The sequence below is a fragment of the Pinus tabuliformis genome, chromosome 6 (genome assembly GCF_031772625.1).
Source record: "Pinus tabuliformis cultivar Carrire ecotype Pingquan chromosome 6, CPIR1, whole genome shotgun sequence".
In the NCBI taxonomy this organism is placed as follows: Eukaryota; Viridiplantae; Streptophyta; class Pinopsida; order Pinales; family Pinaceae; genus Pinus; species Pinus tabuliformis.
The window spans coordinates 338,001,936-338,020,367 of record NC_142292.1 but is presented as its reverse complement, the minus strand read 5'-3'; the positions used below and the strand labels follow the sequence as shown (position 1 = coordinate 338,020,367).

General features: G+C 40.0%; 1 protein-coding gene across 1 annotated transcript in view; it reads right to left on the bottom strand.

Moving 5' to 3' along the window:
- The window catches only part of LOC149258678 (putative chlorophyll(ide) b reductase NYC1, chloroplastic), a 175,015-nt gene that overhangs the window by 138,076 nt on the left and 18,507 nt on the right, over positions 1-18,432 (bottom strand). Inside the window, exons 2-3 of the mRNA XM_089415712.1 lie at positions 13,818-13,896; positions 13,573-13,708 (exon numbers count right to left, since the gene is read on the bottom strand). Of these exons, the coding sequence (XP_089271838.1) occupies positions 13,573-13,708; positions 13,818-13,896 (215 nt within the window). The remainder of the gene's footprint in view (positions 1-13,572; positions 13,709-13,817; positions 13,897-18,432) is intronic.

Sequence of the window (18,432 nt, the reverse complement as noted above, 5' to 3'; positions counted from 1 at the left end):
GTTACTGAGAAGTAAGTAACTGATCTACCCAAATATTGACATCCTTGTCAGTCCGGAAACCTCTTGATGCTTGAAGCTACCTCTGTTGCTATCCTGTGCTCCCTCTGCTACCTATGCGCTACTGCAAACACCTTTGTGCCTCTCGCACTACTGCAACCTCCTTTGTGCCTCTCGCACTGCTCCAAACACCTATGTGCCTCTCACACTGCTGCAACCCCCACTGCGCTGCTACAAACCTCTGCACTCTAGCACTGCCTTGTTGCTCCATCGCATCTTGCTTCTACCGACATCCATCATCTTGCTACTGTCATTTGGGGCTCCCATAGCCGGATATGATACAAGAGTTTGGGTACTCCAAGGATCCTGCCACTACATCTTTTGTAGTCCTCTTGACTACAGCTCAATGTCACCCCACCTCTTCTCTACAGGTGCATGAGCACTCATGGCACAATCGTCATCAGTATCGACTTCTTTCTCCGCCTTAGCCAGAGCTACTTTGGAGTCAACAGTCTCTTTTCCTTATTCTTCTTCCTGGGACATTGGGTTGCATAATGACCCAGCTCCCCACAATGGAAGCACTTCACCTTGGAGATATCCTTCTTCTTCCTCTTCCCTTGTTGTCCCGCAGATGCCAGAGCCGCATCCTCCTCCTCCTCTTTCTTCATTTGACCTCCTTTGTTGCTAGTCCCCGCCTTGGTTAACCGTCTGATCTCTTCTTGGCGAAGAGCTGCCCACATCTCTTCCCATCTTGGAAGAGTAGCTCTGCCCAAAATGCCTTGGACAAATGTCTCCCACTCCTCGGAGACTGCATTCAGGGCGATCCTCACCGTGAACCCCTGATCCGATGTGTCCCCTATGGAAGTAAGTTGGTCCTGAATCTCCTGCAATCTGAGGAGGTATAGATCTATCTGCTCCCCCTTCTACATCTGATACGACCGCAGCTGATTCTCTAATAGCATCTTCCTCTGCACAGAAGTGCCCTGATACAATGTCGTCAAAGTATCCCACATCTCCTTTGTCGTGTTCTTCTCGGCAATATGTGGTACAACATGATCCTTGACCCCATCAAGGATTATGCACTTTGCCTTCACCATTGCATCTTCATACTTCTCATTATCAACTGGGTCGACTGGGATAGCCACAGTTCTCAAGGCGAAGCCCTTGATGCGATGCCTATCCAACACTAACAGGATCTTGGCCTTCCAGATGACAAAGTTGGAGGCCCCGTTCAACCTGTCTTGATCCCTTAGTCCATTCACTGCCATCTCCGCTCTTCTTCTGGACTCCCTCTGAGTCTCGACTTCCCTCCTGGAAGTTCTCTCCTAGACTCCCTCTGAGTCCCGATTTCCTTGCTGGAAATCTTCCCGCCAAATGTTGATCTGCTCCTCTCTAATCCTCTTTGCAACTACAACACGAATCTAGATTTCTTGGCTAGAAATTCATCAAGGCAGTGACTCCCTCTACCTTGGTTCTGTCCCGTTAGGTACTATTCTATTTCGACGACAACAACACCCCACTAGCTTCCTAATCCACAATCTGCCCACAGTTCCTTATGCCCCAACAACTGAAGAAACTGAGCCTTCCAGCTCTGCGCAATCCCGGCAAAGGCTAAATCATTCTTCTAGTCAACTGCGTCAAGCTTACCTCACTGAGTAGGATGACGTGGCTCTTTGTGAGCCTCTTCTGCCTCTGCGTTGGCCCTCTCTCTGGCTCAAAATGATGACGCAGGCCCTCTGTGTCACTCCTTCTCTGCTACTTTCTGCTTAGAAGCAACTCTATCTCTCCGGACAACTGCTACTGCTGCAAATACTTTTGATTATGATGGTGCCTTCAATCCTCCTGTGATCTGCAACGCTCTAATAACATGTTGAAAATTCTGAATCTAACACATCATAAATCCCTACTACATTATCTGGTTTACTTCACCTACTTGTTTATTCCATTAACAAGTTATTTATACATATAAATACTAAAAATAAACACAAATGCAACCTTAACGCATATACAGATCAGCGACTGAAATACTAGACAAACACACAAAGGACAACATTATTTTTGGACAATCGTCCCTAGAAAAGCCCAATGCGGGAAAACTGGTGCAGCAGTTCTGAGGGTTTTATTATTATGCAGATTTCTTGAGTACAACTAGGGTGCCAAACTGGCTCACCCAATAGAGATTTTTACACGGCAGTAATACCTCTTCTCGGAGACAGATATTCAGCTTCTCAGCACTAGTCTGCCCCACGAAAATCCTTTCGGCGCTTCTCCAAGGCTCTACGTCAGCCCTGCTAGCCTCTGCGTAGCTCTAGAACCCTCTGCATCAGCCTTTTGCCTCTCTACGTCAGCTCTCTGGCCCTCTGCGTCACCCACGCAGGCCCCTCAGCCTCTGCGCAGTCTCTAGCTGCCTCTGCGTGGCTCTCGTTGCCTCTACGTAGCCTCAATCACTATGCTAGCCTTCTGGCACTATTTCTGCCTCTTTGCTATGTACTCACTGCCCCTCTCTGCAACTCAGATCACTTGTTCGAATTTTCTCAACAGACCCCGCTCCAGAAAATCAAACTGACAGATCAATCTTGGTGTATCTCCAACTTACCCTCAAGCCTCTTATACTTTTCCTGTTGAGTCTTCAACGACCGAGATTAAGTCCCTAATCAATGGCTAAGATTAGATTTGGCTTGATCCATGTCATTTAGAACATTCTCACCCAGTTTTATATTAATACCCATTAATATTTTAATTTTCCTAAGTTTAGACTTAGGAATTCCATTAAAAATATTAATTATTTTAATATCTCTCTAACCGAGTGAAATTTCCCCAAACCATTTCTAGGTCTTGGAGATCTCATGTGCTTTAGCCTCTCCACCTATTTTCATGGCTAGAGCACATCCGATGCTACCACAAATCAACACCAAGTCGACTTCACAAATCTAGTTGTTGGACCTCTCAAGGGTAAGTTGAAGATGTAAAAGGCACTCCAAGGGAACATTGGACCAAAGATGGACAAGATCTAGCCGTTAGAAGGTGGAGCGACTTCTCTTCCAAGCAAAGGAGTCTATCTTCATGTCAAATCACCATCTTTCTATGTTTGATGTGAGTTCATTCATTAGGGATTTTAAGATCCATTTTTGAGCTTGGAAAGTCATTCCCATGCTTCATGGAATCGTCTTGACTTGTTGTATGCGCATGGGCCTTCATTTGAGACATATTTTGAAGTTTAATAAGCACTATTTGAGGTTTTATTCGAGCTGTTTTTGAGGGTGCTGCCCCCTTTTTAAGATTTTATCACCTCTTTTATGAGGGTTTCAAGCAATGTAAAGTTAATTATTGTAATGACTTAGCCTCCGAGTTGTTAGAAGCAAAATTATATAAGGCTAGTTCCCCATCTCATTTGTGTGTTGTGAAAATGTGAGATCATTATGACATAATAAGAACTTCATTTGGTGCAAACCACTTGTCTTGTGGATTGACTATTCTATTCTTTTCCTTCTTGGCTTTACTAGATATTTTGTTTCTATAACAATTTTTGCAGGTTATTCCAAGGTACACAAAGTAATTGGATCGATCAATTGAAGGGCTACTTAGTCACATGGAGGTAGGTTGCTAGGCCTCACTTCATCCTTGTTGACTTCAGGATTTTTAAAGTCTCATTGTTGAATTAATCCTTATAGGGGGTTTCTCCTTCAAGGACAAGAGCTCTCTTAACCTCAAAGTTGATCCATTGGTTATAGGTATTTCACAATGAAACCACTCCTAGTTGTATTTGGGCAATGGTGAAAATCTTAGACAAGAGTGGGGATGACTAGTGCTAGACTCCAAACTCACTTCTTGTCCAAAAAAATAAAGTCGATCTAAAGAAGGTTTTGATCACAAGCCAGCATCGGAAGAGGTAATTAGAAGGGCACAAGGTAAGCCTCACCTCACCACCATCTATTACAAAATTTCAAAAAAAAATTCCAAAATTCTGTTTATTAATGTTCAAAAAATATAAAAATACAAAAATATCTTACTAGCTTGAGCTTAATTTCAAATTCTTCAACTAGTTTCATCCCTTGGGTTGCACTTTAATCTTATCTAATTGGCTTAAGGAATGTATAGCTTGCTTATCTTGTGCAAGAAGACTGACTTTAAACAATTCAAGGAGGTGTACGAGGGTTTCACACGTCTGCAAATTCAATTACAGCCACAGATTTGCATGGTAAACGAAACCCTTTTACAAAGGTTTTAAGCCTAAAGGTACATATCTTCAAACCCTTTATTTTTATCACTTCTGGGCATTAATTGTCCATTTTTAGAAGTGAATAATCGATTTTCAAGTTGCTGGAAATTAATTCTCTGCATAACGGTAAAACTAGGTTTTGACCCAAGTGGGGATTTGATCCCTCATCTTGAGTAATATTTTCCACATTTGGATATTTTTTAAATTACTTATTATTTTTAAGTGTTGGGATGTTCATTTTGTTCATATTTCATTACTCTAACATTTCCAATGAATAATCATACTTTATTTGAGCATTTATAGGCCAGGGGATGGCCCCAAAAAGGGATATAGCTTGCTGTTTTCTGCATTTTTTCTGCAATTTTGCAAGTCAGAAGCACCAGAGCAGCAAGCTAATTGTTCACTTTCAACCACATACCAAAGTCATCAATGAGATATTTCATCTCAAGCTTGGTATGGCCTCTCAACACTCAATTATTGTGTCATTTCAAGGTTTATTTCTCATAATGAGTGTCTTTCACTTGTTCATCTACATTTTTGCAGTAGATTTCCAATTTCAGATTGGAAAGAAATCTAAAATTAGCTCCTAGACCCCATCACCCAAGAGGTATTATAAGACATTGGTCTACTTGTTGGCAGAAATTGTCATTGATGTCAAAGGGTGAATGAGCCAGTAATTGTTTGATGATATACATGCAAAGGACAGTGAAATTAGGTATAAGACCACTCTAGTTAGGTAGCCCTTGTCATGTCATTTCGTTTGATAGGTGACATGCAATGTGGGTCTTCATAATTGTAAAGATATCTTGATTTGAAGTTTGTGCCCCAAATGCATGAATTGGTGTTCCAATTAAATGAGTGCCTCTAGGTCAAATTTCAAACCTATTGATATGAGAACAAAGGCAATATTGGTTTGATTAGTTTGACTTTCTAATGATGGTCCACCAAGTTCAACGTGGCTTCCTCAAGAGGGTTTATTCCTTATAATAAAATCAGCCATGAAGAAACTTATGTAGGCTCCAGCAAATGAAATATTTTTTTAATATATATTTTAAAATATTATGGTTCAGGTCGACCCCAATATAGGGACCCTCCAAATGTGTATATATATCCTCTCGTGGAGCATCAAAATATCAGGAACTCGGAGCATCTGAGATAGTATCTAATCTGAAACAAATCTGTGGGCACTTGAAGGAGAGAATTCAGAGGAAGTTTTCACCGTCTGAAGTGTAAAGTGGGAGGAGACTTAGTGAGGTGCAAGTGGCCAACCTTTGAGTTCCACAAGGATAGCATCCACTTTTGGAACTTTAAGCTAAAGGTGCTAGTTTGTGTAGTAACAAAACCCTGAACTGGTTAAACTAGCTGATTTTGCCAATTTTGATCTCGTTCAAATAACATTGCTACTTCCCATTCCCATTCTAGAAGGAAAAGGGTTGTGATAATCATGTCAAATGTTGATTATTGACCTTGAGTTGTTTCCATTCCTGTATTTGGCAATGTACTCAATGATATGCTTCTTCATTCTAGGCCAACCGCTTCCTTGTTGTCGCAATTATTTTCCAACACTCTAAATGGCTAGAATATGGAATCTTATGTATCTCATCCAAGATTAGCTGTTGATTTTTGGTAGCATCGGATGTGCTCTAGCCTTGAAATTTGGAGGAGAGGCTAAGGCACATGAGATCTCCAAGACCCAGAAATCGTTTTGAGAAATTCCACCCGGATGAGGAGTTATTAAAATAATTAATATTTTTAATGGGTTCCTAAGTCTAAACTTAGGAAAATAAAAATATTAATGGGTATTAATAAAGATAAGGGTGAGAAGCTTCTAAGAGACGAGGATCAAATCTGTTTTAATCTTAGCCATTGATTAGAGACTTAATCTCGGCCATTGATTCATCAACAGGAAAAGTATAAGAGAAGACTTGAGGATCATTTGGAGACACACCGGCAGATACTCAGTATCTCAAGAAAAATCGATTATCAAATAAAGGAGATCGATTTCAGAGGAAGAGTTGCAGGGTGGAGGAAGAGGAGGGCATCAACAACAGGCAGTGACTGAGGAGGAGGTGACGCAGGGACGGTGGTAGACAACGCAGAGAGAGACACAGCCCAGAGGAGAGATGTAGCCCTCACGCACGCTAACGCAGAGGGACGCAGAGCCATGCTGAGCCACGCAGAGTGGCACAAAGGTGACGCGGGAGTGGGAACAGGGTCACCAAAGTGTCAGAAAGTCTCAAAGGGAAAGTCTCAGGTGTTTTCTTTCAGTTTCTTTGTAAAATAATTCCTTGTAAAAGCAATTGTTGTTGAAGATTAATAAAGTCCTCATCTGCTGCACCGATTTTTCCACATTGGGTTTTTCTGGGGACAATTGTCGAAAAACAATTGTGTTGATGTGATTGGTTCTTGTGCACGTATTTTTCTCTGGGTAATTGTGTGATAACTGCAGTAGAATTTATTTTAATATTTGCTTAAGGGATTTCATAAATAACTTATTGTGAATAATAAGTAGGTGAAATAAATCAGTTGCTGCAGTAGAATTTCAGTTTAGAAATTTTCACATGGTATCAGAGCAGAGATCCAGCAACAAGAGAGGAAAATCAACTATGGGTCAAGAGCATGATGCAGAGGCATCCACTCAAGGGAACTCGCGCAGATTTCTAAAAGAATGCACAAGGGACATGAATTACGATTATTCTATGTTAGCTTCCAAATTGGAAGAAGAAGTCGCTTGCTTAGCAAGCTCTGCCTCCTCTGAGGTTTGGTATATAGACAATGGAGCTTCCTGGCATATGACAGGAATCCGAGAATGTTTTTCAGATTATCAAGAAGAAAGAATGAATTTTTAGATCACCATGGGAAATAAGGCAAAGTGTACTCCAATAAGAAGAGGTTCTGTATTTTTTCAAACAAAAGCAAGAGAGCAGCTTCGAGCAAGCAATGTGTTGCATGTGCCAAGATTGGGGATGAACTTACTCTTAGTATCTCAACTTCAAAACAAGGGCTATGATGTTTTCTTCATTAAGGAGAAAGTACATGTCAAACACTCAAGTTGGAAAAAGAAGGCCCAGATTGGAATCAGAAGTAACAGGTTGTACAGGTTACAGCTAGAATCACCAATGGCACTGATATGCAGTAATGGAGACAAATATTTGAATGAACTATGGCACAGGAGGATGGGACACTTACACCATGGGGCTCTGAGAATTCTTAGGAAAACAGTGTCAGGAGTTCCAGAACTAAGTACCAAATGAGATGATATATGCAAAGGGTGCGCTCTGGGCAAGTATGCCAAAGCAGCGTTTTCCAGAAGTAACAATAGGGCTAAGAGTGTGATAAGATTGATACACTCAGACATTTGCGGACTACTTGGAGCTAAGAGTGTGATAAGAAGACTTGGATCTACTTTTTGAAAACCAAGGATGAGGTTTTTGGTCAATTCAAAGAGTTCAAGGCTCTAGTGGAAAATTTGACAGGAAAGAAGATAAAAGTGTTGCGCTCAGACAATGGTGGAGAGTATGTTGACGAGGACTTCACTGATTTTTGTGCTAAGGCATCAGAAGAGTGTGGACAGCTCCCTACAATTCGGAGCAGAATGGAGAAGCGGAAAGGAAAAATAGGACTATTGTGGAAGCAGCTAGGGCAATGTTGTATGATCAGGATATGCCTAAATTGTAAATTCCTATGGGCAGAAGCATGCAACACAGCAGTTTATGTCAAGAACAGGACTCCACACAGGGCATTGGGCAAAATCACTTCGGAGAAGGTCTTCACCGGGAAGACACTTGAAGTCAGTCATTTCAGGATATTTGGGAGTTTAGTGTATTGTCGTATACCCAAATAAAAGAGAGAGAAATTAGATCAAACTGCTGAGAAAGGATATCTTGTGGGATATAGCGAGAATGCTAAGGCATATAGAGTCTATCTTCCAGGGAGTAGGAAGGTAGTAGTTCGGCGGGATGTAAAGTTCATGGAGGACAAAGCTTTCAAGAAATCCCGAGAAATGCCTTCCGAGGAGCATTTGAAAGACGAGTCGTTGGTCAAACCACTTCGACCAGTAGACACTAGTTCCAGAAATTCTCCTGAAGACAAAGCTTCAGAACAGGTGGAATCTCAGGAAGAGGAAGAGCTGATAGATGTGCCTACTACCAGTGGAAGAATGAGTCGGCAACTCCGACAGATTCTACGGGATACAGAGGACTTCATTGGTGCACCCAGGAATAATAAAAGGAAGCGAAGACAGCAAGACATATACCAAGCCTTAGTAGCTCAGGTTGGGGAACCTTCTAGTTTTCAGGAGGTCGTTCAGCATCAAGTATGGGTAGATGTTATGGTGGAGGAATACAACTCTATAATGGTCAATGATGTCTGGGAAGTGGTACCTAAGCCTCAGGACAAGTCAGTGGTAGGTTCGAGATGGATCTACAAGATCAAATATGCTGCAGATGGCGGTGTGGAGAAATACAAAGCCAAGTTTGCGGCTAAGGGGTATGCTCGGAAGGAAGGGATAGACTACGAAGAAACCTTCGCCCCAGTAGATAGGTATACTTCTATTAGAACCATGATACCTCTTGCAGCGCATATGGGGTGGGAGATTCATCAGATGGATGTCAAAACGACATTCTTGACCGGGGTAATAGAAGAGGAAGTATACATTAAACAGCCAAAAGGTTTTGAGACACATGAGAAGAAATCTCATGTATGCAGATTAAAGAAAGCCGTGTATGGTCTTAAACAGGCACTTAGAGCATGGTACGATCGAATTGATGGCTACTCGCAAAAGATGGGGTTCGTCAAGAGTGACATAGACCCTAATCTCTACTATCTTGTTGTAGAGAATGAGCCTCTAATCTTAGTGTTATATGTGGATGATCTTTTCCTGATAGGATCATCTAGGCTCATCAAAGACTGCAAGAAGAACCTAGCCACAGAATTCGACATGAAGTATTTGGGACAGATGCATTATTTCCTGGGGTTGGAAGTTTCGCAGCAGAAGGGTGAGATCTTCCTTGGACAAGGGAGATATGCTACAGAGATCTTGAAGAGATTCAAGATGCAGAACTGTAGACCTGTGGCTACTCCAATGATCACCAATTGGAAGAAGATTGATGCATCAGAAGATAAAGACGCTGATCGCACCTTGTATAGGCAGGTTATAGGGTCCTTGATGTATCTGGTCAATACCAGGCCAGACATTTGTTACACTGTTAACACCCTCAGTCAGTTCATGGTGGAACTTAAGAGGGTGCACGGGGCAGCAACCAAACATGTTCTCGGGTATATAAAAGGAACAGTCGAGCATGGACTATTGTACACCCGAGGCAATGACATCAAGTTGAGTGGGTTCACTAACACAAATTGGGCTGGAAGTTCAGTAGATCGGAAAAGTATAAATGGGTACTGTTTCAACATTGGATCAGGAATGACCTCTTGGTGTAGTAGGAAACAGAAATCCGTGGCTCTGAGCTCAGCTGAAGCAGAATATATGGAAGCTAGCACAACTTCATGCAAAGCCATATGGCTTAGGAAATTGCTTGTGAATCTATTCAGGAGAAGGATGGAAGCGACCAGGATCATGTGTGATAATCAGAGTTGCATCAAGCTCTCTGAGAATCCAATATTTCATGATCGGTCGAAGCACATTGATATCAGGTGTCACTTTGTCAGAGACTGTCTAACGAGGAGCAATACAATTGAGGTACACTCCTACAGGAGAACAAGTGGCAGACATCCTCAACAAGGCTCTAGGAAGAACAAAGTTTGTTTATTTCAGGGAGAATATGGGGATGGTAAAGAATCCATTTCAGTAGCAGAAATGGATAAGTATCAAGAGTTGCAGAGCAGCAGTTAGCAATGGCAATGTTATGGGCAGCATGATGCATCGTGTTGAGAGGGAGTTGCAGTATAGATGCAGTAGTGGCAGTGGCAATGTCATGGGTAGTAGTACAAGAAGCAGCAATGTAGTGGATGTGGGGCAGCAAGTCAAGCATCAACACAGAGAACCGATGCGGAGGATCAGTGTGATGCTTCTATGGTGAAGCATTACTAGAGCACATTACTCGCTAAGAGGAAGTGTTGATTTTTGGTAGCATCGGATGTGCTCTAGCCTTGAAATTTGGAGGAGAGGCTAAGGCAGATGAGATCTCCAAGACCCAGAAATCGTTTTCAGAAATTCCACCCGGATGAGGAGTTATTAAAATAATTAATATTTTTAATGGGTACCGAAGTCTAAACTTAGGAAAATAAAAATATTAATGGGTATTAATAAAGATAAGGGTGAGAAGCTTCTAAGAGACGAGGATCAAGTTTGTTTTAATCTTAACTGTTGATTAGAGAATTAATCTCAGCCGTTGATTCATCAACAAGAAAAGTATAAGAGAAGACTTGAGGATCATTTGGAGACACACCGGCAGATACTCAGTATCTCAAGGAAAATCGATTCTCAAGTAAAGGAGATCGATTTTAGAGGGAGAGTTACAGGGTGGAGGAAGAGGAGGGCATTAGTAGCAGGAAGTGACTGAGGAGGAGGTGATGCAGGAACAGTGGGAGACAACACAGAGAGAGACGCGGTCCAGAGGAGAGACGTAGCCCTCACTCACGTTGATGCAGAGGGACGCAAAGCTACTCAGAGCCACACTGAGCCACGCAGAGTGACGCAGAGATGACGCAAGAGTGGGAGTAGGGTCTCCAAAGTGTCAGAAAGTCTCAAAGGGAAAGTCTAAGGTGTTTTCTTTTAGTTTCTTTGTAAAATCATTCCTTGTAAAAGCAATTGTTGTTGAAGATTAATAAAGCCCACATTTGCTGCACCGTTTTCCCGCATTGGGTTTTTCCGGGGACAATTGTCCAAAAACAACTATGTTGACGTGATTGGTTCTTGTGCATGTATTTTTCTCTGGGTAATTGTGTGATAACTGCAGTACAATTTATTTTAATATTTGCTGAAGGGATTTCATAAATAACTTATTGTGAATAATAAGTAGGTGAAATAAATCAGTTGCTGCAGTAGAATTTCAGTTTAGAAATTTTCACTTTAGCCTTCTCAACTTTGAAGAGTTGGGCACATACATTCTATTTTATACTCGAAAATTCCTCCACTACCCATATGGTAACCCTCAAACCTCTAGTTTGTTTTGCATTTTTGCAATCCATCTTACTTGGATGTAATATTCAGCTTCAGCAAGGGATTCAACCACCCTTTATCTCATGTCTAACTCACAAATGCTAACAACTATTACATGCATTTTTGTGGTTGAGTGCATCTAAACTGAAAGTAAAATTCCTTTGGGAATTTGAACCATCCTGTCTGCCTCGCACTTAACTTTAGTTTGTCAAACAAGTACTTAAAGTTGTTATGGTTTTTTCTTAACTCGTATCTTTTGCCAATCAAGTAGTGCCTCGACATTTTTAAGGTGTGCATTACTACAACAAGCTCCAAGCCATGTGTAGAACAACTTTCTTCATGTTCTTCTAGTTTTCATGACTCAATATATCACATGACTATTTTGCAACAAAATTCCACCAATCCCTTCAATGCACGCATCAATGCACACAACAATTTCAAGATTGGTGCACTAGTGAGAAGTTTCTTCAATAGCATAAAGCTTTCTTCACAACACCTTTGGTAAGCGATTCTAGAAAGAATCTTCGATAGTGATTTTTTCAAGGCCCATAACCCTTTTACAAATCTTCGATAGTAAATAGCAAGACCCATAAATTTTCTCACAACTACTACATTGCTTGAAGTGGACCATTCATCATGGCCTCAAACTTTTCTAGATCCACCAACACCCCTTTGGAAATAATGTGACCCGAGTAATGGATTTTCTTTTGCTAAAAATCACATTTGCTTAGCTTGGTATACAACTTATGCTCTCTCAATGTTTGCAAAACCGACTGCATGTGGTTCTCATTTTCTTCCTCAAATTTAGAGTAGTTAATGTCATAAAGGAAACCAAGTACAAATTTATTCAAGTAGTCGTTGAAGACGCTATCCATGAGGCACATGAATGTGGTTGGTGTATTTTTAAACTAAATGGCACCACTACAAATTCATAATGGTCATATCTTGTTCTTAATGTTGTTTTCTAGATGTCTTCCACCTTGATTTTGACATTATGATATCCTAATCTCAAATTTATTTTTGAAAATACTTTTGCTCCCCCCATTTGTGCAAACAAGTCATTAACTATGGCCAATAGATACTTGTTCTTTATGGTAACTTTATTCAACTATATGTATTCAATATTGAACCTAAGAGTTCCATGTCTGTTTTTCACAAATTAGACAAGTGCTTTCCATGATGATACACTTGGCCAAAGGTATTCATTGTCCAAAACCTCTTGTACTTGCATTTCCAACTCCATTCATTATGAGGTACTCATCCTACAAGAAGGTTTTAACACAAGTGTGGCTCCTAGCACAAGGTCAATTGAGAAGTCAAAGTCTCTTTTTGGAGGGAGTCCAGGTACTTCATCTAGAAACACATCACAAAATTCATGCAAGATGGGAAAATCATCAAGCTCAGGTCCTTTGTCTTTTCTTGACTCAATTATATGGGATGAAAACAGCTAATGCTTCTTTCTAAAACATTTCTTCAACTGCAAAGATGAAATTTCCTTATAGAAAGTAGTCTTGGGTTACTACTCTTGAGTTTCCATTACCATCAATACATTCAAATGTATCACATGGAAATATTGGTGTCCACTTAAGATCAAACTAGGTCAAAGGGACTATAGATGGAATTGTTGGAACTTTATACAAGATTGAGGGTGTACATGAAGATCCGCAGAAAATAAATAAAATAAAAAATACAACAACGGGAAATGAAACGACATAGCCTGTGGGTATAAAACCGTACAACTAAATGAGCACCAATTGATAAAACACTCATTATATGTTAAGTAGAATTGATGGAGTTAGAAACGGAAGAAAGTGGGGCAGGATAGAGAAGTTTGGCTTTAAAAAGAAAGAAACACAAGGAAGAATGAAGCTTGCTAATTTAAATATTTTGGTCATGTGAAACTTTTAAGGGTCAGGGATAGTAAAGCAGACAACATAGCACTAAAACCAAGGCATCATCCTCCTAATGTCAGCACCACTTTATGGTCAGGAAAGTCTCTAATTTCTACCTGCAGATAGAATGTCTCTCTCATCTAATAGTGATAAGCATTATTCTCAAAAGAACAAAATACGAATAGACCCTTTTTTCAAACACAACTAATTTTCATATTTTGTATATTTCAGCTGAAAACACCTTTCCCTTAATAAATAGATGTTGAACCACTTGACAAACACAAACTGTCAATATTATCAAATTTGGAAAGAATAAAAATAAATAATGAGATCGCTTAGCTTACCTCCCAGTTATGACAACATTTTGCGGCCCAGACTTGCAACGACGCTCTAAAACCTGATTTGATCCTATCATAGTTCCCGCAACTATTCCAGCAAACCAGCTCGACCAAATTACCATATCAAGTTGGCTATTTCCACCTTTAAAAATTAAAAAAATAAAACAACTATCAACAATCTGCCATTTGCAAAGGCTTGAAAGGGATAAATTGCATCATTTCATTAACCCAAAGATACAAGATGGTCTGACCTGAGAATTCAAATGCAATAGCCAGAAGAGCACCAGAGCTCATTATGGTCACTAAAAGTTGTCCAATATGACTAGTATACTGGCATCAAAGAATGAGATGTGTATATCAAATACTTTAGTGTGCAAATTATTTATACACAATAATAGTAATGATGAACATTAATTGCCTAAGCATCATAAAAGATTAAAATTAGAAGAAATGACAATGGGAAAACTCTTAAGTCATTCAAAAAGAAATATTTGGACACAGGAACCAGAAAAGATGAATCATGTCATAACAGAGTATAGCCTAGTGATGCACTACCGTCATGATGCCTTGATTATGTATAATATCTGACTACAAGTGAATGTCATTACACTATTTTTTTCCACATGCATTTGGACAGTTTGATTTGATCTTTAGCTTGCTATTTAGTAGTATCTGAATAAGCTTTTAATCTGAATTTTTCAGATCCAATACCTAAACTACATAGCAAAAGCACTCTAAGAGGAAAAGTTTCTAAGGAAACGGTGCTAAATAAAAGAATTATGACCATTCTAAAGATTGTCTCAAAAGCTTTATAGACTTAGAGGTACTTTGGTAGGCTTCTCCTACCATTTTAATCTATGAGGGATCAATTATCTAGTTTCAGTGACCAGTGTGTTAAAGTGGCTCTGCTGCATCCGTTGTAGCTTGTTTGGCTTGCAGACAGGCTTGGAATTGATCCAGAACAGCGTGTATAAAGGTCAATAAACTGTTTACCTCGTTTTAAAGAATTTTAAAGTTGATTACTTTCATGGGCAGGACTCGGGAAATTATAAAGCTTTGATTGTCTGGATCAACTCCCAACGGAAGATGAAGGGACAAATAGGGACAAATAGACTTAAAGCTAGATTCCAATTGATTCTTCACAACCATCTTTGCATGCACAAAAGATAGGGAGAAAACTTTTGATGAGGGCCCATATTATTTTAATTCTGCGAGGTTATATCTTCAGTATTAGATGGTGTTTCTCTCCAGAAAAGGAAACCTTCGCATCAGCCCCACTCTGGATTCAATTATACTCATTTTCTCTAAAATTTCTGGAAGCAAGAAACCTTAGAAGGACTAAGCAATGTCCTAGGCACATTTGTCAAGGTCTCAAATGTAACCAAAGCGACTAAAAATACCTCCTATGCAAGGATATGCATGCATATGGATGTCATAGGGGCCTTACCAAACTCAATCATAATATTTCACCAAGATGAGGAATGGATGTAGACAATGGATTACAAGTTATGACCACATACCTTTTCACTCTATGAAATGCCACGATCATGGCCACCTTTTCAGGGACTGCCCATTGAACACTTCAACACCCTTGACAAAACCAAGGAGGTCCAACACAAGGATGGGTTCACCAAGATCCCAAACAAAAGAAAGGCAGGCCGTAAACCAAGAAAACCAACTACACAGAGCAGGAACACCACCAACAACAACTTTGAGATCCTATCCAATGTAATAGAGGAAACGGCACTAGGAAACACCTCTTGAGAGATACTGAATAAAGAGATGGAGCAAGGCAGAGCAATCGATGAGACTTGGAAGAGAACCAAAACAGAAACACTAGAAGGCACACACGCAACAACTGAAGAGGGAGAAATAGATATGGGAGAAGATAGTCCAGAGGGAGATACCCGCAAGAATTCAAGGAAGAGATGATGCTACTAAATTATTAGAAGGTAGACCAAAAAGCCCTGGTTGAAGTTCATGGGTAAGAGCATATCCACCATGTTTAGAGAACCAACTACGAAAGCTTCAGAAAGAGACAATCAAAGGAAAAGGGAAAGGAAGGAACAGGGGGCACATCAACTTCAATGCCCAATGAAGATTAGGGCTTAGAACTAACCCTCTAAAGCCGTATAAAAAATCCAAAGGAAGAGAAAAAAGAGTGGTCGAAAACTCACAAAGCAAGAACTAGAAGAGGTTGGGGCACTACCAGTGGACTAGGGACAAATTCTAGATTTGTCGAGAAAATATTTCTCCACCCGATCGAAGGCTTAAAAAGTGAGATTCATATGCTGGAATGTGAGAGGCCTTAACACTCAATATAAGAAAAGGCTATTAAGGAATCGTATTAACCAAGGAAAACTGAGTATAGTTGTGGTGTAGGAGACAAAATGTGGTACAACAACCACAGAAGTTGTGGCAAACAAAATATGGAAACATTGTGAAGTAGTAACAATAAGTTTGGATGAAGTTGCTAGCAGTCTAGCAATCCTCTGGAACCCAACACAAGTTACAATAGAGACTTCAACATTAATGCCATGCATAATTACTGCTAGATATGTGACAACTGACATGAAGGACCGAGGGTACATCTCCAATATTTATGCCCTTTTTACATTGATTATCAGCAACAACATTGGCCTACATGAATAGTACATGGATTGTAGCTGGAGATTTTAACTTGATCTCATCCCTACTGGAAAAATGAGGGGGGCTAAGGAAGGAAGACACAAAGAACCGGGCTTTTAAGGAATGCATAGATAGACTGTAAATGGTTGACATCCTGATAAATAGCGAGGTCTCTTCACAGATAAACTGTGAATGGTCAACATCCCCACGAATAACGATCTCTTCACTTGGAACAATAAAAGGAGCTCACCAAATTGTGATGAAACTTGATCGAGTTTTGGTTTCAGAGACATGGTTTCAATCATGCCAAGCTATTTCAGTAGAAATCCTCCCCTTCATCGGGTCGGACCATTGGTCGATCATATTGTTGTGGGGCTATAATATGCAACCCAAACCGAAGCCCTTCAGATTTGAAACATTCTAGATGGAGCATATAGATTTCCTCTTGAATATCGAAATATGGTGGCAAGAGTGGAAAGACCTCTATTGAACCAAAAAGTACCAAATCCAGCAAAAGCTAAAACATGTTAAGGAGAGAATCAAAATCTAGATCAAGGAATGCTTTGGCAACATTTTTGAAGGAAAATAGCAACTAGAACATGATATGGAAGCAATACAAAGGACTATGATTATGGAAGGAAGACCACACTCTCTTCGGACCTAGAAAGAATAGCTTCACCAGGCAATAAGTCAAAGGAATAAATAGGAGGAGGTATTATGGCGACATAAATGCAGTATCTAGAAATTAAGGGAAGGGAAAAAGAACACCGTTACACCATATTCTTCTAGAATTCCTTGCTCCAGAGCTGAAACTTGAACAAAATTTCCTCCATGAAAGTCGCAGTGGGAGGGAAGGTTGAGAAACAAGAAGACATTGAACAAGAATTGGTGAACCATTTCGGGTATCTAATGAGTGAATTGGTTGTGGATCGTATTGCGCAACTTTGTACATTATGGAGGCCATTCCAACAATGATCGTCCAAGAACAAAATCTCACTTTAATGAGGTCGATAATGTTAGTGGAGGCAGAACAAGTGGTCAAGGAAATGGCAATAGATAAATCCTCGAGCCTAGATGGTTTTAATACCAATTAGGGAAAATATTTGGGAGGTCGTGGAGGATTCCAAACAGACAAAGCATTGCTTCAAGCCTTCAACTCGACATTCCTAACACTCATTCTGAAAGAAGTTGCGAACACTGCAGATAAGTTTTGATCCATGTTATTAGGCAATGTTTATATAAAAGCATGACAAAGATGATTGTTAATGGCCTAAAACCTATTCTGAATATAATCATCTCTCCCGAGCAGGTGGCTTTGTGGACAGGTGCCAAACCATGAATGGTACTATTCTAGCACATGAATCTATTCACTCATTAAAAACTCTCAAAAAGACTTGGTATTATGATCAAACTTGACATGTCAAAAGCATACGATCACTTAAACTAGCCTTTCCTCAAGCACATGTTGTAGGCATTTGGCTTTTGTCAAGAATGGATATCTTGTATTGTCAACCTAGTCTCTTTTGCTTTCTTCTCTATTCTCATCGATGGATCTCCTCCAAAACTTTCAACCCCTTGAGAGGCATCTCTCTCTTTCCCTTTTCATCATTATCACTAAAGGGTTAGGGAGGTTTCTTATGAAAGAATTTGCAAAGAACAAGATCAACGCTCTCCCTTTTTTCAAACCTTCTCATTTTATCTCACCTGCAATTTGCAGATGATACTCTCCTCCTCAATAAACCCACAATGCAAGAAGCCCTTGCTTTTAGAAATTCCCTAGACCTATTCATGGAGGTTTCAAGGGCATTTATTAATGGAGCTAAATATCAATTTTTTCTTTAATATATCCCCGTTTATCCATACAAGTATCGCAAAAATCCTTGGCTTCCAATGCACCTCCCTGCCCTTTGTTCAAGGAAATGTAACTAGGTTCGGTCTTCATAAATGTACTTTTGATATTTGTACTCATTCAAGAAAATAAATATTATTTTTATAATATATGTCAATGAGTTTCTTGCTCATTGAAATAGGTCTAGCACTAATTAAAGTGTTATAGGTGAGTCAAATAGTCAAAAGAAAAGGTTGAAGACCTTAAGGGCATGTTACACCTTGTATGTGTATGTATTATGGTCAAGAGAATACCTCCAAGCAAAGTCACAAGCCTCCTCCAAGCAACGACATCCTAAAAGGAAGAAATCTGAAGCATAAAAGTCAAGTCAGCCTCAAGTCGGCCTAAAA